This window comes from Colius striatus, chromosome 1 (assembly GCF_028858725.1).
Source record: "Colius striatus isolate bColStr4 chromosome 1, bColStr4.1.hap1, whole genome shotgun sequence".
NCBI classification, from domain to species: domain Eukaryota; kingdom Metazoa; phylum Chordata; class Aves; order Coliiformes; family Coliidae; genus Colius; species Colius striatus.
This window is the reverse complement of record NC_084759.1, coordinates 153,847,488-153,863,169: the sequence shown is the minus strand read 5'-3', so window position 1 is coordinate 153,863,169 and position 15,682 is coordinate 153,847,488. Positions and strand designations below refer to the sequence as shown.

General features: G+C 40.8%; 2 protein-coding genes across 13 annotated transcripts in view; both read right to left on the bottom strand.

Annotated features, from left to right (window-relative positions):
• Positions 1-4,121, bottom strand: part of ADSL (adenylosuccinate lyase) — a 33,157-nt gene extending 29,036 nt beyond the window's left edge. The window contains exon 1 of the mRNA XM_062012961.1: positions 4,042-4,121. The gene's annotated coding sequence lies outside the window, so the exon portion shown is untranslated. The remainder of the gene's footprint in view (positions 1-4,041) is intronic.
• Positions 1-15,682, bottom strand: part of TNRC6B (trinucleotide repeat containing adaptor 6B) — a 149,285-nt gene that overhangs the window by 9,669 nt on the left and 123,934 nt on the right. For 8 of the 12 annotated variants that reach the window (XM_062012881.1, XM_062012891.1, XM_062012850.1 and 5 more), the window contains 6 exons: positions 11,431-11,577; positions 11,088-11,183; positions 7,933-8,253; positions 7,466-7,536; positions 5,468-5,607; positions 3,722-4,570 (listed from right to left, as the gene is read on the bottom strand). In XM_062012881.1, coding sequence (XP_061868865.1) covers positions 4,180-4,570; positions 5,468-5,607; positions 7,466-7,536; positions 7,933-8,253; positions 11,088-11,183; positions 11,431-11,577 — 1,166 coding nt within the window. In that variant the 3' untranslated portion in view covers positions 3,722-4,179. Of the gene's footprint in view, positions 1-3,721; positions 4,571-5,467; positions 5,608-7,465; positions 7,537-7,932; positions 8,254-11,087; positions 11,184-11,430; positions 11,578-15,682 lie in introns of those variants that run through there. The other 4 variants (XM_062012901.1, XM_062012942.1, XR_009820189.1 and 1 more) reach the window with 3 other exon arrangements.

The following is a 15,682-nucleotide window of genomic DNA, read 5'->3' as shown; positions in this document are numbered from 1 at the left end:
TCTTTGTCTCACCTTCCTTCCCTTCCCCCTCCCCTACCGTAGGGCATAGGGGTGCATGTAAAAAGGCACTAGAGCGGTTTTTGTAGTATGAGCCTTGCCGTTTGAGGCAGAGTAAGCCTCTGACCCTTAGACCTGGGAGACAGAAGTTGGCCATCCCAACACCAAACTCTGAAGTTCAAGACTGTAAGCCCTGACAGTCAGCAGCAATAGGGGGAACAGAAGAATTTAACAGGTATTTACCTCATAAAAGAAAAGAGAAAGACTGGGAGGTGGGGGTGGGTGAAGAAAAGCAAGTGGCAAATATCCAAGTGGGGAATAAACTGACCAAATAGATGCAAACAGGAAAGCTGATTTCTAGCGAACATTTTACTGGAGTTTTTCCATATACTCTGCTTTTTCTGTACTGAAAAAGGCAGGACAAGAAGACTACTTCATCGTTGGGTGTTCTGTCAGCACTGGTTTTCTTTAGCACTATTTAAACCACTAAAAGTGGTTTAAAGAAGCACCATCGTGTATTTCTTGCTCGTCCTCCTAACTGAGGACTCTTTCAATTGAACTATACTGCATTTTAATTAGGTTTATAGTTTCACTTTGCTTTTAAAAAGGTGCTTGGAAGAATATTTTTGTTTAGTTTCAATCCAGAGGGAACAAAGTAATAGATTTCCATTCACACACTTCTCTTCTCCATGCAACTGCACACATCTGCATGAGTAACAAAGCGCTATAAATGATAACCCTTCTTCTCCCACAACTTGTTTAAGATTACAAAGAATTTCTGTTGCTGATATTGAGAAGTTTTCTTGAAGTATTTTAATTTATACAGTCTTTAAAATTCTTGCTCCCCCGCTTGACAGTAACATTTGGAGGTGGTTTTTTTTTTCCTTTTTTTTTTTTAAGCATTTTTATTTTAAAGTAAAAACTTTTCACACATTTTGAAGATTCAGGAACTTGTAAAAGTTTATCAACAAGAAACAGCCATCTATCTAGGATAAGGTTAAATAAACCATCTTCAAAAACTGGCTTCCTACCCTAGAATTCCTGAGAATGCTTGCAAATTTAAAGCAGGAAAATAAAATGTTAAAATAAAAACAAAAACACTGTTAAATGCTCCCAGAGTTAGTCTTCATCTAAAATATATATATATGCACTTTTTGGTCTTTTTTTTTTTTTTTGTACATTTTAGGGTTTTTTTTCCCTTTAAGCTTACAATGGAAGAACAATTTAGCTTTTCTTTTTAAATATTTCAAATCCCTCATTATGTCTTGTAAACAAGAGGGGCTCTAGCACCCGGCTTTCACCGTAGTATCGCTATGAACTCAACTAGCCCAAAGTGCAGGAAAAGGGACCTTAGGGCAGGTTGGGAGAGAGAAGTGAGGGTGGAACACAGCAATGAACCAGCACGTAGAGCAAAACGTGTGACAGAACAGATACTGGCTTACTCGGGCCAAAGGTGCTTCACTAGGAAGTACTGCTGGCACAGGACTTTTAAGAACCCACTCGGCATGTCCGAGCACGGTTGGTCTTCGAGCAGAGACTAGCAGAAACAAAGCTCTATGGATGCGGGCACGCAAGGGGCACTAACTAGCAGGAGTTGGAAGAGAGCATTTTGTTTCTTTGTGCATGGTGGGATGGATGAAGGAGGAGACATGATAGAAAAGTACGTTCAGAAGGGGCCAGAATATGCTGCACGCTCCAGTTTACTAAACAAATACAAATCTAGTCAAACACGTTGCATACAAATCTACAGGCATGTGTATATGCAGCATTTTCCCTCAGTCAGTCTTCCTTGTGACATTGGGCTTACATAGAAAGGGCGAATTAAAAAACAGCCACGCAACTCCCTAGCCCTTCCCTCCCACTCCCAGCACACAGGCGCACACACACACACACACACACTCCCCCCGCTAACATTACTTGTATCTGCTTTTGCTTCTCCCCACCCAACCCGTGCTTACAGTTAAACGCATTAGACATTGTCATATCCTTCAAGGAAAATGCTGAAGAAAGAGACTCCCCTATCCTACCCCCCACACACAGATAATAAAGCCTGAGCACTGCTCCTGCTGAGGGCTGGAATGGACAGGTATGTGCTGGTACAGAACGTCGGCACTTTGTTAGACAGTAAAACGGCTACAGACAACACCGCATGGAGGTCCTAGCACTTATGGAAGAAGTACCGGCATCTCTCTTCCCTCTCCTCCCGGCCCGACTCCTCCCCAAAAGACTTCCCGCTTTGTGTCAAGGGATGTTCCTTCAACTCTGCTACAACTCTTCACAATAACATCTCTTAAAAGTTTTGTTCCCAGCGCACACACGCACGCACACACTGGCTATCACTGCGGATTACAGGTCACCCCTATCCTGCCCGAAGTACTACTACACTGATGCTAAAAACAAAACAACAACAAAAAAAACCCAAACCCAAACCTTTCCTTAAATACAGAAATTAAAAAGCAACAGTACAGAAAAAGTAAAAACAAAAAGGTGCAATACTTTTTTTTCTTTTAAAAAAAAAAAAGTCTTTGCTAGTTACATACCTCCCTAAGCAAAACCACGTACACAGGAGAAAACAAAAACACCACAACACAGAGAAACAAAAGGAAACGGTCTGAAGTACACACTGGTTTAAGAACATTCGTAAGTAAACGTTTCTGTCAGTGATGGTCTGGCGCTGTAAAATCACCACGGCCTGGCACAGGTAACGCTCACCATGGAGGACGCAGAAAGGAGTTAGCTGCATGTGCTTTCAGGAGATGAGGCAGGCCGGCCAGCAATTTGCTGACACAACTTAGGGGTTGTGGGTTTTTTTGTCAGTTTTAATACAAGCAGTAAATCAATTAAGAGGCTAAATTCGGTTGGGCTGGACTTTCGAGCTTTTGATGGATTCCTCAAGAATGAACATGGGTGCACATTTATAGTTTTGGGGGAGAAAAGAAACACATGGGTTGTTTTTTTTTAAAGGTATTGAAGCTTGTCTTAGCCACACAAAAAATAATGTCTTTTTTCCTCCCCTTTTACCCTCACTGGAAGAAAAAAAAAATGGCTTGCATTATATAACAAACATTCTAGGGTTCACTCAGTACAAAAACCCCACATGCAGACATAAATAAATAAATACACTGCTATTCAAAAGACAACATTGGCTTCTCTCTCAACCAAATCCTTTGGATATGGCAGTGTTCTGCTCTACCACAGGGTTAGAACAAGGGCTAGGAAGCAACTACCCACTCAATACGATCTGCAGACTTGAGATAGCACCCTGCTAAAATGAATTTAAAAAAAAACCCTACTGACAAATTTTAATCCAGCCCAACTGGATTCTGCTTCAGCCACAGGGACTCCACCGTGCTTGCCTTGTTCTCAGAATCAAGACATGCAGATGGCCAGCCAGCCCGTAGACCATCAGCAATGCAGCGTTTTCAAGATTATATATAGAGAGAAAAAAATGCACACACATGAACATGTGCACACGCACTCACACAGAAACAAGCACACGTGGGCAGTTACATGTGCCAGAACACACTGGTACTTATCAACCAGCCAATCACAAAGTGTTGGTTTTTTTGTTTTGTTTTGTGTTTTGTTTTTTTGTGGGTTTTTAATTTTTTAATTTTTTTTTTTTTTGTGTTTTTTTGTTTTTGTTTTTAAAGTGAGGCTCCGTCAAGTCTTTCCCTCCCTCCCCACCCCTTTTCTCTTTTGAACCCCTCCCCCTTGCCCAACCCAACATGGTAGACCTAAGGACGGAAACACACCCAGTGCAAACAAAGTTAAAAAGCTATTTTTTTCAGTATATATGTTTCTTAGCAACAACTTCCATATAACATGAAAAAGTGAAAAACTAGAAACTAATTTTTTTAATTTTTTGTGTTTAAATTTAAATGGTATGTGTACTTGCTTCACATTGTCTTTCTAAGTTGGCGTTCATGATTCAAGTATTTCAAGAGTGATATGTTCTCTTTTTGGATTCATATTCCAAACGAAAAAAACTGAAGTTATATAAGGGAGGCAACTATGTGCTCAGACAGTCTGTCAATGACCCACCTTTTTTTTTTTTCTCTCTCCTTTTTCTTTTTTCCTTTTATAAATGTATTTATTGCAAGTTGAAAAAAACGCAAAGGTCAAGTTAGTGCTGCTGCTGTTCCAAAAAAGGTCACGAGGTCAGAGTTGAAAGTTCTAAGTTCAGATTGAATCCGACCCTCCTCCCAGAAGGTCTCCAGGTAGTAAGGGAGCGGGGCTGCCCATTCTGTGTGGATCCTCTACACTCGGGACCCCCCACAAGCTTGAAGAATAGTTTGGGGGCCCCCACAACGAAGCGCCAGTGAGATCACTCCCACTGCTGCTGCCGCCGCCACCACTGCTCCACTGCCCAAGCCCTGTTGACCCACCAAAAAGATTCAAAGCAGGTCCAACTGGATCTGTCTGGTTCTGTCCTGTCTCCAGGGATTGCCAGCCTGCTGCGGGTGCACTTGGGGTTGCTGCAGGTGCAGGGGGCTGAGCTTGTGCCAGAAAGCGACTAACCTCTTCATCTGTGGCAAACTCAGCCAGGATGGTAGTGTTTCCCAACACACACCTAGAAGTAAAAAAAAAAAAAAATCAAACAAAAAAAGCTAATTAGAGACAGAAAACAAGGGCAAGAGATTCAGAAGGGGTGGCAACAATGCTTATTAGGTGCACAAACCAAAGGAGGTATCAGCTTTGCCATTATCAAAGCAAGCACAGAAAACTTCAGTTGCTCTGGGCAGTGAAACTAATTGAAAGCACAAAAACTTGCATTTTATAAAGAAATAAACCCCAAGCAAACAAAACAACCAACTACCTTCCCCTCAACATTCAGTTGTTATGCCTGCAACTAAAACTTTCTGAACTAAGGTCCTGAACATTAACACTAAGAGCAATAAAAGTGCCTATACAGTGTATCTAAAATAGTAACTGCACAAATATCAGAATGAGAGGAAGAATAGGTTTAAAGCCTGGTAAAATTCAGGGTAAGATTAGTATAGTTCAAAAGTTTTCACTGATTTTAAGGGCTTACACTCCCTCCCCACCTCCAGATTTTCATCTCAAAAACTTTCACGTTTTCAAAACATACCAGAGTCACAGTCAGCTCCAAAAAGCTTAAGAACAGGAAATCTGAGATCTGCAGCTTTTCAATTAAGTTTGAGGTTCGTCTTAAAGTCATAGCACATTCCTACACATTCACAAGCTTTTACAAAATGGCTAAAATTGTACAGTAAGGTGCACACAGGTAAGTAATTCCATCCTACTTGCACATTCTTAGCTCCGTGTGTACCAATGACTTAACCAATACAAACAGAAGGCATCTTTGTTTCTCTTCTTCCTCTGCTAACGAATGAAAGATTCCTTCCAACCATGATATTTGAAAGGAGATTCCAAAGCACAGCACGGGACAGGCATTTTGTGTTAGTGCCTGACGTAGTAACAAAGAAGGGCGACAGGGATTGCTTACATGTGCAGTGCAGTCTGGGCCTTGGCCGCCTCCTGTTTGGTGTTGTATCGGATAAGGGCCGTGCCCTGGGTCAGGTTCAGATGGAATGTCAGCAGTGGGCCATGCTGCATGCAGATCGTCCTCAAGGTTGACCCATCGATCTGAGGAAGGACAGACAGGATAAAGCAGATGTTTGGAACTCGTTTCTCCAAACGTACTTCAATCCTAACTTGGTCTTGGTAATTAAAAAATAATCTGCTCTCGGAAGGGGAAATGGGTGAAAGCACTGAGAAGCAAGCAAAGGTAACGACTTTACCTTCTAACAGAATCAGCATGCCTTCGACTTCTCAGAATTACAACTTTGCTTTATCAAATAATCTGACTTATCTTTCCCATTCACTTGCAGTTTGAGTCCAGTTTTCCCCAACTCATTGGGTTTCTTACATTGTGACTATCCTTGTGTTTGCAGGTTTTCCAGTAATTACATATAATTTTTACTTCTCACCATCTGCGGTCATCGAGGATTTGTATCAAAGGAACCAGAATGTCTTAGGCTCCAGCACCCTTGATTTCAGTAGAATTTTAATCAATTACTATTTGAAAGTTCTTTGCAAAACTGGAAGTATCACCTCTACAATGACAGTTTTTTAAAAATTTATTTTTGGTGCTTTGTCTTTGTGGTTTATGAAACAGTAAAGTCACAGAAACAGCCAGTGATCTTTCTGCCAAACCCAGCAATGTTCATTCCTCCTGACCTAATGTTTTCACAGCAGTTGTTGCTTGCATTCCTTTGGCAGCAGTAACAGCTTGTTACTTAACCTCCTATAACTGCTGCTCTCCAAGGTGTTCTGTACAGACAGATTCCATTCCTGGTGTGCCACAGGAATATGCACACACAAGTAGGATCCATACGTGCAGACACTTAAGGAAGCGCTACTTCCTTCTCCCTTTCTCCCCCTTTATGGTATAACATAACCTCAAACGAGGGAAAAGAAAGTGGTGTATGGATACAAATGTGGACAAAGTTGAAACAGAGAAACCTGAAACAAAGACATTGTCCCTGAATCCATCTTAACCTTTATGCTTCCTTCTTTCTGGTGTACTGACTCAAAATGAATAGAGTATTTGTCCTGGAAGTGACAATTGTAATCATCTTCCTTCTCTTTCTATTAAATGCCTCCAAAATATATTCTTCTGATTCCCGAAGTAGTGTTAAGCTACTCCCTTGTTGCACAAGGGAAACTTAGAACTGAAACTGTTCATCGCACCACTGCTGTTTGCTTCACATCATGGAAGTCTTTTCTAGGAAAGAAGCACAGTTTACCATTTTGAGTGATCTGAAGGAGATATTAGTTTTTCCTTTCACATTGATGTTCTCTTAAGATTGTAGAAGCAGCATGGCAAAGTATCCTGCTGAACAGGGGATTCTCTGTCTAGACCTCAGGGCGTTGCTGATAATCATATAGGCTTCTCCCAAGCCTTGAATACATACTAATTGGGATAGCTGAAACCAGGACCTCCACAGAATTCACTTTGAATGAGAGTAAGCTCTGAGACTACTTGCAGGAATATAACAAGACTACTTTTGGCAGGAGCGCTGGAAACATTCTGTGGTTTCACTATGGAAACACCAAAGTGAAAACTGGCAGTTATACCAGCTTTCTTATTGACACGATCCCAAAGAACAGTCTCTAACAACTATAAACTATTCCACATTATGGTCATGCAACTTAGCCTCACTTCCACGAAAAATCTTTCTGTTCCACTAATTTTTTTCGAGACTCTAAGTAATAAAAGGTTACGATGGTCACGTAGCGAAAACGGAACATCTTAGAAGTTAACTGAAGAGATTATAATGGAAAAACGGTCAGACTGCAGTCTAGTTTGGTAGAAACACATCTTGTGTATACTGACAAATCTGATATTGTTAGGTTTTAATAAAAGACAAACAAATGAAGAATCCACATATCTCTACCTTGGTAAAACAAACAAGTTCCCAGAGAAACCAAATGAAAATACCTGTGGAGTGAGATTGTGAAGAACCAGCCAGTAGCTAGGACGAACTGAGCCACCATCACTCCAAGTAGATGCTGCAAATAGAAGACAGAGCGATCAAGACAGATTTGATACAAAACCCTCTTATTTTTCTTTACAGTCAGGTCTTTTGATCTCAGACAAATTCAGCCATTATCAGCCCTCCTAACACCTGAAAGCCTCATCTTCAGTCCTGGAAAGAAAAACACATTATTTCCTCACGTTTCACTTCAAGGTTCACTTTTTACTAGAGCTTATCTTTGAGGAATTTCCCGCCCACAGAAAGCACGTAGCCTTGAAAAGCCCCATGCAGTAGATATTCCCTCCTGGCACCTCTCAGCCCTTTCCACTCATTCTCTGCAGCAGGGCCTTGGGATTGCACCCCCACCCCAATTAATCAACAACAACAACAAAAAAAATCCATTTCAAGAAGGAACTTTTTTTCCTTTTACCAGACAACTGCAACTTTCTGTCCTCCAAACCATTAGTGCTGTAAAACGTACACTCTTCAGGTCTGATCAATGGCGCTATCAGTTGATTCTTCTCACCAGAGGCAAGCCTTGAGTCCTGTGCCCCCCAGCCCCTGACCGATCGGGGTGCTGTGCTGTTCCATGGAGATGATGGTTTGGGGTTGGTCAGGCCAGGAGGCGGGCGGGGCAGCCCTGTAGTGTTCCTTGAGGAAATATGGTTTTTCCACATCTTGTTGGAGAGATGAGTGGGATTGTGTCCTATGGGATCTGGGGACCATGTTGATTTGTAATCACTGAATTTTGCTAGAAGAGAAAATAAATCATACGTATTATAGCAATTTATGAGGTAAAGCTTGTACCTCTGCTATCACCGCAAACCTTTGGACTGCATTTTTATCAAGAGATAAGTACAAAACCATACAACAGTTACTTTACCACAGAAAAAACCAACCCTTCATACAAGTAAGTTAATATTTGCTTATTTTATATATGCTGACCAAAAACCAAACCCCTCGATCATTTACGATAATGTAACTGGCCACGTTATATTCATCAGTAACATGAAACAGCAACTTTTACATTCACACTATATTTCATTTGAGGCTTGAGAATTTCTTAAAAGTCTGTGCATTACTGACCTTTAGTGAAACTGAACCTTCTTTAAGCTAAAAATTGCAAAGAACTGAAATGAATATTTGACAGTCTTGGGACTACTAAGGTAATGTTACTTCCTCAAGATGTCCTACTATAAGATCAAAGTCTTCTTATGAACCTAGTGAGGGTCTGAACCAGGTCTAGAGTCTCGCTGGGAGATACAGATGGGCACAGCAAAAGATGTAGCTGAGGCATGAGTCTCAGCATGTAGACCAGCCTGTGGCTTTTATAAGAAACGGTGTAACCAGCAAGGCTAAGGAAGTGATTGTCGCCCTGCACTCGGTGTTGGTGAGGCCCCACCTTGAATACTGTGTTCAGTTTTGGGTCCCTCACTACAAGGACACTGAGGTGCTGGAATATGTCCAAAGATGGGCAACAAAGCTGGTGAAGGGTCTGGTGGACAGGTCTTGTGAGGAGCAGCTAAAGGAACAGGGGGGGTGTTTAGCCAGGACGAGGCTGAGAGGAGACATGATCACTCTCGACAACTACCTAAAAGGGGGTTGTAGTGAGGTGGGGGTCAGTCTCTTCTCTCCAAGCAATGAATGACAGAAGAAGAAATGGGCTTCAGTTGCACCAGCAGAGGTTTAGACTGGACATTAGGAGGAACTTTTTCTCTGAGAGGATTGTTATTCGAGAATGGCACGGGCTGCCCAGGGAGGTGGTGGAGTCCCAATCCCTGGAGATATTTAGGGGATTAATGGATGATGTGCTGAGGAATATGGTTTAGTAGTGGGCTTGGCAGTGGGAGGTCAGTGGTTAGGCGCAACGATCTTGAAGGTTTTTTGCAACCAAAATGATTCTATGACTCAGTGGTACTCAATGGTAACACATAAAGCCATTTAGCTGTGTGACAGCTGGACTTTTCATAGTGTATATTCCTTTTTTTTTTAAGACTAGAAAACATTTCCAAATGGTTCTTGAAGTATGTTGGGGATATCCACTACTGGACTTCTCCTTTATAGAACAACCACCTTTTGTACAAGAGAAAACTAACACGCTCCCCAAAACATCAGTGAAAACATCAGTCTGTCGTAAATACTTAAGAGCTCTTCCTTAAGAAGGCAGGCTGTAAATTCTTCCACACCTTCTGACACCAAGGAACATTTATCATCCAGCAAATATATAAACCAAAAGTCAAAACTGCTCAAGCAGTTTCTTTTTCCCTTGTTCTGTAATGAGAGCCATTAAACCCAGATAGACCAATCTGGGGGGGTGGGGGGAAAGGTACTCGAGTCATTAATTACATTTATCATGAATTACCTTAATCAGAACTCAGGTGTGTGCAAATATATGTATTAAGCTCTACTCATTAGCAAAAGGTTGTAAATTATGTGTTTAAAACAAATAGTAAAAATCCAGGTTTACAATATGCCAGGGTGTCACAAAATAATGCATCTGGGAATTGAGACCATGAAAGCTTTCAGATAGTAAAAGCGTGCTTCATTTCACAGTCAGATTGCTATATTTTTCATGACAGAGTAAGTGCCAACAGCAAGCAGGCTGCAAGTGCTAGCCTATGAAAGTATAACAAAGTGGTTAAAAATATGCTCTCACTAGACCCAGCTTGTTTTACAGCCATATGAACTCTAAATCCCTAATTCAGATGAGCCTCTTTCTGGTTGTAAAACACTGGTGTGTAGTTTTGCAAGATGAGCAGAAGCTGGTATGTGTGCCAGGCAGTGGTCTAGTTTCCTCCATTCAGCTATGACTCCAGTCATTTTTTATGTCTCGGGACATTATGTGGTAGACAAAAATTAAGCTGAGGTAAGAAGCTGATACATCCCACTCCTTTCCTCAGACTATGAAAGAGAAATCTGCTATGTCCCTGGAACACTGCATACACAGATATCACTCAAACCAGAGCCAACCCAGAAACTAGCGGGCGGAACACTGTTTTTCTTGAGGGCTAAATAGAATATTCAACACATTTTGTGAAGGTGCTGAGATAACATATGAACATAGCTTATATTCAGTAAGATCTAGAAAACAAAGTTTGGGCCAGATGCAGCTCTCAACTACGTCTGTCACTTCTGCTATTTACACACAATTCTTCAGTTTTAAGTAGTTGTTAAGACAATGATGTCTCAAGACAAAACTGTCATTTTTAAGAGGCTAGAAGTCCAAATGGCTTGTCTGGAGCAAGTATTACCAGCATCCTACTCAGAAGCATGTACACAAACCATTTTTCACAAGAAAGCTTTGGAGACCTTCTCACCAAGGTAGATATCTAAACTACCACCCCATTCTTTAACTTACATAACTGAAGAATTTTGTATTTTGAGTGGGAGGAAAGGCAGAGAATCTTAGTCTAGTTTTTAAAGTAACCACAACAGAGTATTTTATCATCAGGAGGAAAACTATATGGTCAGCTACTCAAATTTTGAGTCTCTCAGAAATTACTGAAACATTCAAAGCGGAAAAAAGAATTAAGAACCAGTAGGTGGAAAATGCTTTGTCCAGGTAAGCTTTTGGAGCCCACATACCTGAAGTGCTATGAACGTTGGTGAAGGAATTGTCAGAGGCACTGTAGGGCCAGGCACCAGGTGAAGGCAGCGAGGTGTTGAGGGAAGAATTAGACCCTACCAAAGGGAAAAGGAGAGAGAAAGAGTAGGCCAATCTCACAGAAACACTCTTAAGCCTCAAGAGAGACATGTTTTGTACCAATCCCATACTTTCACATGATACACAGCCACAAGGCAAAGACACACAGGCTTCTTTCTTAGCCAAATGCAATAGACTGTTACTCTGTTATGACAGGAACATCAGAATATTCTTTAATATCAGAGTGACTTAAAATAATCACATACCAGCTGTTCACTGTTTTACCTGTGGTGTTGTCCCGCAGAAGTTGGTGATCAGTATCTACAATGGGAGATGTGGCTGTCCCCCCCAGCACACTTCCAGGGGTCACATAGGGGTCAGATTCAGGGTCAATGTTTTGTATACCTTTCCATGGCACTCCTGGTTGGAACTCTGGGACAGGAGAGAAAAAGAAATTAGATGCAAACGGGAAGATATTTTAGGAGAGTAAATAATTGTCGTCTTCACTGCTCTCAGAAAACAACCCTCAAGAGTTTTCTCAATTAAAATCCATTGCACATTTCCTCCCACAGCACTAGCTTTTGTGACTGAATAGAAGTCTGCACTATATAAAATAGGGTGGGCACATATGGTATTACTTTAACTATTCCTGTTTTACTCTATTCAGATGAGGCTTTAATTCCATAACACATTTTTAAGATATATAAAATTAGATTACATATTCTAAGATTAGATTCTACACACCTACTTTGTGTATGTGTGCAGAAGGTTTTCTCAAGGAAAAGCTACCTACCTTTCAAGTGTAAAAATACAGCACTTGACACTTTATGCTGTAGGTACACACACTTTATTACCTATGAATACTGAGGTAATGATAAGGCAAAATGCCTTGTGGTAAAAGCAATGTATATCCTCGTTGATGTGCTTCACGCTTCCACAATAGGATGAAATGTAATTATGATGCTTTAGTTTCCTTTCAACTATAGCTGCAGGCATACCAGATTTTTAAGAGAAGAGGATAAGTTACATAAAGTCCAAACATACAAAAACTCCAGTTACTTTAAGAAAGGTCAGTAACTTGGTAACTTCTCTGAGTAGATGTTCAAAGAAGAAAGTGCTGTGGTCAATTTTGGAAGCAGTGACAGGAAAGTAAAACTGCCAAACACAAAAACAAGTGAAGAAGCTTCATATACTATGTGACACTGAGTGTGTGAAAAGAGCATCAAGGTGGCAGATTCATCCCTCGCAGGTACAAATCCAGGATATGGAATTGTATCTTTGTTCCCAATTTGAAGTTTAGAAGACAGAATATTGAAGTGTAACTAAAAACCCACGATTTTAAGTGGGACCCAGGATGTTCTCTCTAGAATAAAATCATGTAGGGTGAATCTGGCGTGGAAGGGATATTTCAGTCACCTTTGTAATTAAGCAGCACAGTCAAGACTATGACTTTCACAGACAAATAAAGAAGAAAATGTGATATTACTGATTCTAACAATTGATACAGCAATGGCAGTATTAGACTGTGCTAATGCACTGGCAGAAGAATCTTAGGGAGGATGTAAAAAACGCCTCACTGGGGCAGAACTGTAGTCTATCTAGCCCAGCTTCTGCTAACAGTAGTAGGAGAGATACCATTTAAGGGCAGAACCTAAACCTGTCCACCATCTGTAGGCTACAGCCTACACACTCTTCCAACATTCATAGTCCTTCTATCTAGGATGTCAGAAATGCCCTTTTATCTGCTAGCATCAGCTCGTGAAATTGTCTTTTCCACCAGTTTATCCAATCACTGTTTCAACTGGCTAGTACCACCTGTCACCAAAAGCTCTAAAAGCAACAGATTCTAGAAGATCACCCCTCCTAATGGGAAAAAAAAAAGAGAAAGCTCTAATCTATTTTAAATCTCTATCCTCTGAAGTCCAGCATTTGCATCGTGGTTCTAGTGTTGCAGGATTTGCAGAATTACAATTATGTATTTATCTTGTTCAGCGTTGTTGGTAAAAGTCTTTGGTAAACCTCAGTCGTATCTCCTAATCTTTAATAACTCAATAAAGATAATCTAGGACATCAGGTATTAATACTTCTAACACTATGAGCAATCAGCACTGCATCAAGGAAGGAGTCTGCCCAGCTACTGCCAAAATCCCCTGAGAAACAGGACCGCCTTATGCTTAAGGAACAAGCAATGCATCTCTCGGGTCCAGTCAGACAAAGAATCTTCTGTTGTCAGACGAAGAATCCACGCACACAAGTTACAACATGGAAATTAGAATTTGCTTGCAACAAAGTAAAAAAAGGAAACAAGAACAAAAAGAAAGATAAGTTCAAGTCCTGCCTTTGTGAAGGTATCTGTGAACTGGTGAGGCTGAAAATTAAGTGCACGGTGAGCTCTCGAACATGGCTCCAAAAATCAGGTGTATTGTACATAATCACATTCACTCTACTTTGATATAATCCTGTTCTGGAGAAGAGTTTTCCCTGAACTTCAGCATACTGACAAATTTCCAAACTATCCTTTGGGATTGACAGCTCCTTTCATGCATGTTCACTAACTCTCCCTAAAGACATACTCTTTTATTTCTAGGTAGTAGAGACAAAATGAAGTGTATTTCTCCACTCGTATTTGAAAGGTCCTCCCAAAAAGTTCAAACATAAGATTACTAGGGAAAACCATGGTGGACACATCATGCCAGTTTGCCTGGAGTAAAAGACAAAACTGCCCTTTGAATTGGAAAATTACAGTCTAGTATTACCTTGGTATGCAAGTCTGTGTGATATAACCAAAAGACACAGTTCTCACCAAGGCAGCAAAACTTGCTCTCACCTCTAGCTGTGATATCAGTTTGACTGGGTACTACTTCACCTATCTTTGTGCTGAACAATATTGCTCTCTTAAACAGCAGAATTTCTGCAGCAGATGTCATTTAGGAGGAAAAGGCGAAAGGCGCAGTCAGGGTGAATGCTAAGTGACCACTGTATTCATTTACAGGAAAAATGTACCTATTTCAAGAGGTTCTCTCTTATCAACTCATTTTCATTAACAACTCATTTTCCAACACTAAGAGGAAAAATTGTATCTCCAGGCCAGAAATCGACAGTGGATTTCATCTACAAGCTTGCAGAGAAAAAGGACCTACAGTGTAAAATCATCTTGGGTCTTAACTCTTCATCTGGGGTGCTGATAAGGTGGATCATGATTTCACCCAAGTTTTCCTTTTCAAGGAAGCCAATATACTAGAGAGAGGCCATGAGACAGTCTAAGTGCTGATGCTTATGGGACAGTAACACTTGCCCCAGTAGTCTATGGACCATGTAAGAGAGGGCTAGCAACACAGCTGTGCTTGCATAAAAGCCAGATGTCAAAACCCATGATCTATTATATTACATGATGTCTACAATCATGGGCTGCTCATTTAAATAAGAAACTAGGGATGGTACTGATAGTCTCAGTAAGAGTCTATGTTCAGGATCTGTGATCTTCAGCTGCCCCCTCACAGTGGTGAGGCAGGTAACAACAGCAAAAATCTTACTTTTGACTGACAGGGGGACTGCAGGTCTCAGTAAGGAAGCTTTATGATACTAATGAGGCCCAAAGAGTCGCTATTCAGCTTCTCACTTCTGTAACAGCTTTCTGGTACCAAGAATCTTGCCAGAGGCAATGGCTACTGGAGTTGATCCTCACATCCGCCTCCTAACATTCCAAGCAGTACTGTGTTTGTCGGTATTACATAAGGGAACAGTGACTAAAGAAACAAGTTCAGCGACAAATCTAGAGGGAGGTCTTGAAAAAAAGTAATTTAGTGTGTTTTTGGCATTATGGACAGTAACTTCAGGTCAAAAAGCTTAGTACTTAACAACCAGCCTGACAGAAATGTAATGCAAATACATTTCTACAGAGAGCAAGCAGTTAGCGGTAAGAAATGCTGTGAGTGTGCAGACACTCTGGAGATAACTAACTCTCCAACTCTGTTTTAGCTCATCAGAAAACATTTTCTTTCCATAGTTAGACACCGAGAGATTCTCACATAATAAACTTCCACTGCTTTTTGCACTACTTTTTTCCTGCAGTTGTACCTGTCACATAAGATTCCTAGGGCTTTCTGATGCAAGGTCTGTGCTACTAGTTTACCCATGAGATGTACCTGTACCTTTATGTTTTTGTGCTTCAGTGGATACATGGCAGACAATTTGCAGCTAGGAATGTTCTCCTGGAATGTAAGTGTCTTCGGGCAGAGAAAAATCACAGTCTGCGCTTTTGCTGAATAGCACCGGTGATTGCTTTGTGCAACTTCAAGGATGCCATTTTGTGTTTAATGAATGTTTTACATAGAAAATTATGTGTGTGTTCAAATACAGATGTATTTTTCCTAGATACCCAAGTTTTCTAGCAGCAAAATAAATTTCTGCCAGTGAAACCCTACAAGATTTAAAGAACGTTCTACCGCTTGTAAAGCAAAAAGCAAGAAAGTTCCACTCTTGCCACAAGGTTGCTGAGCAGTACAGAAACATGGCAACACTATTCTGTCCTTTGTAT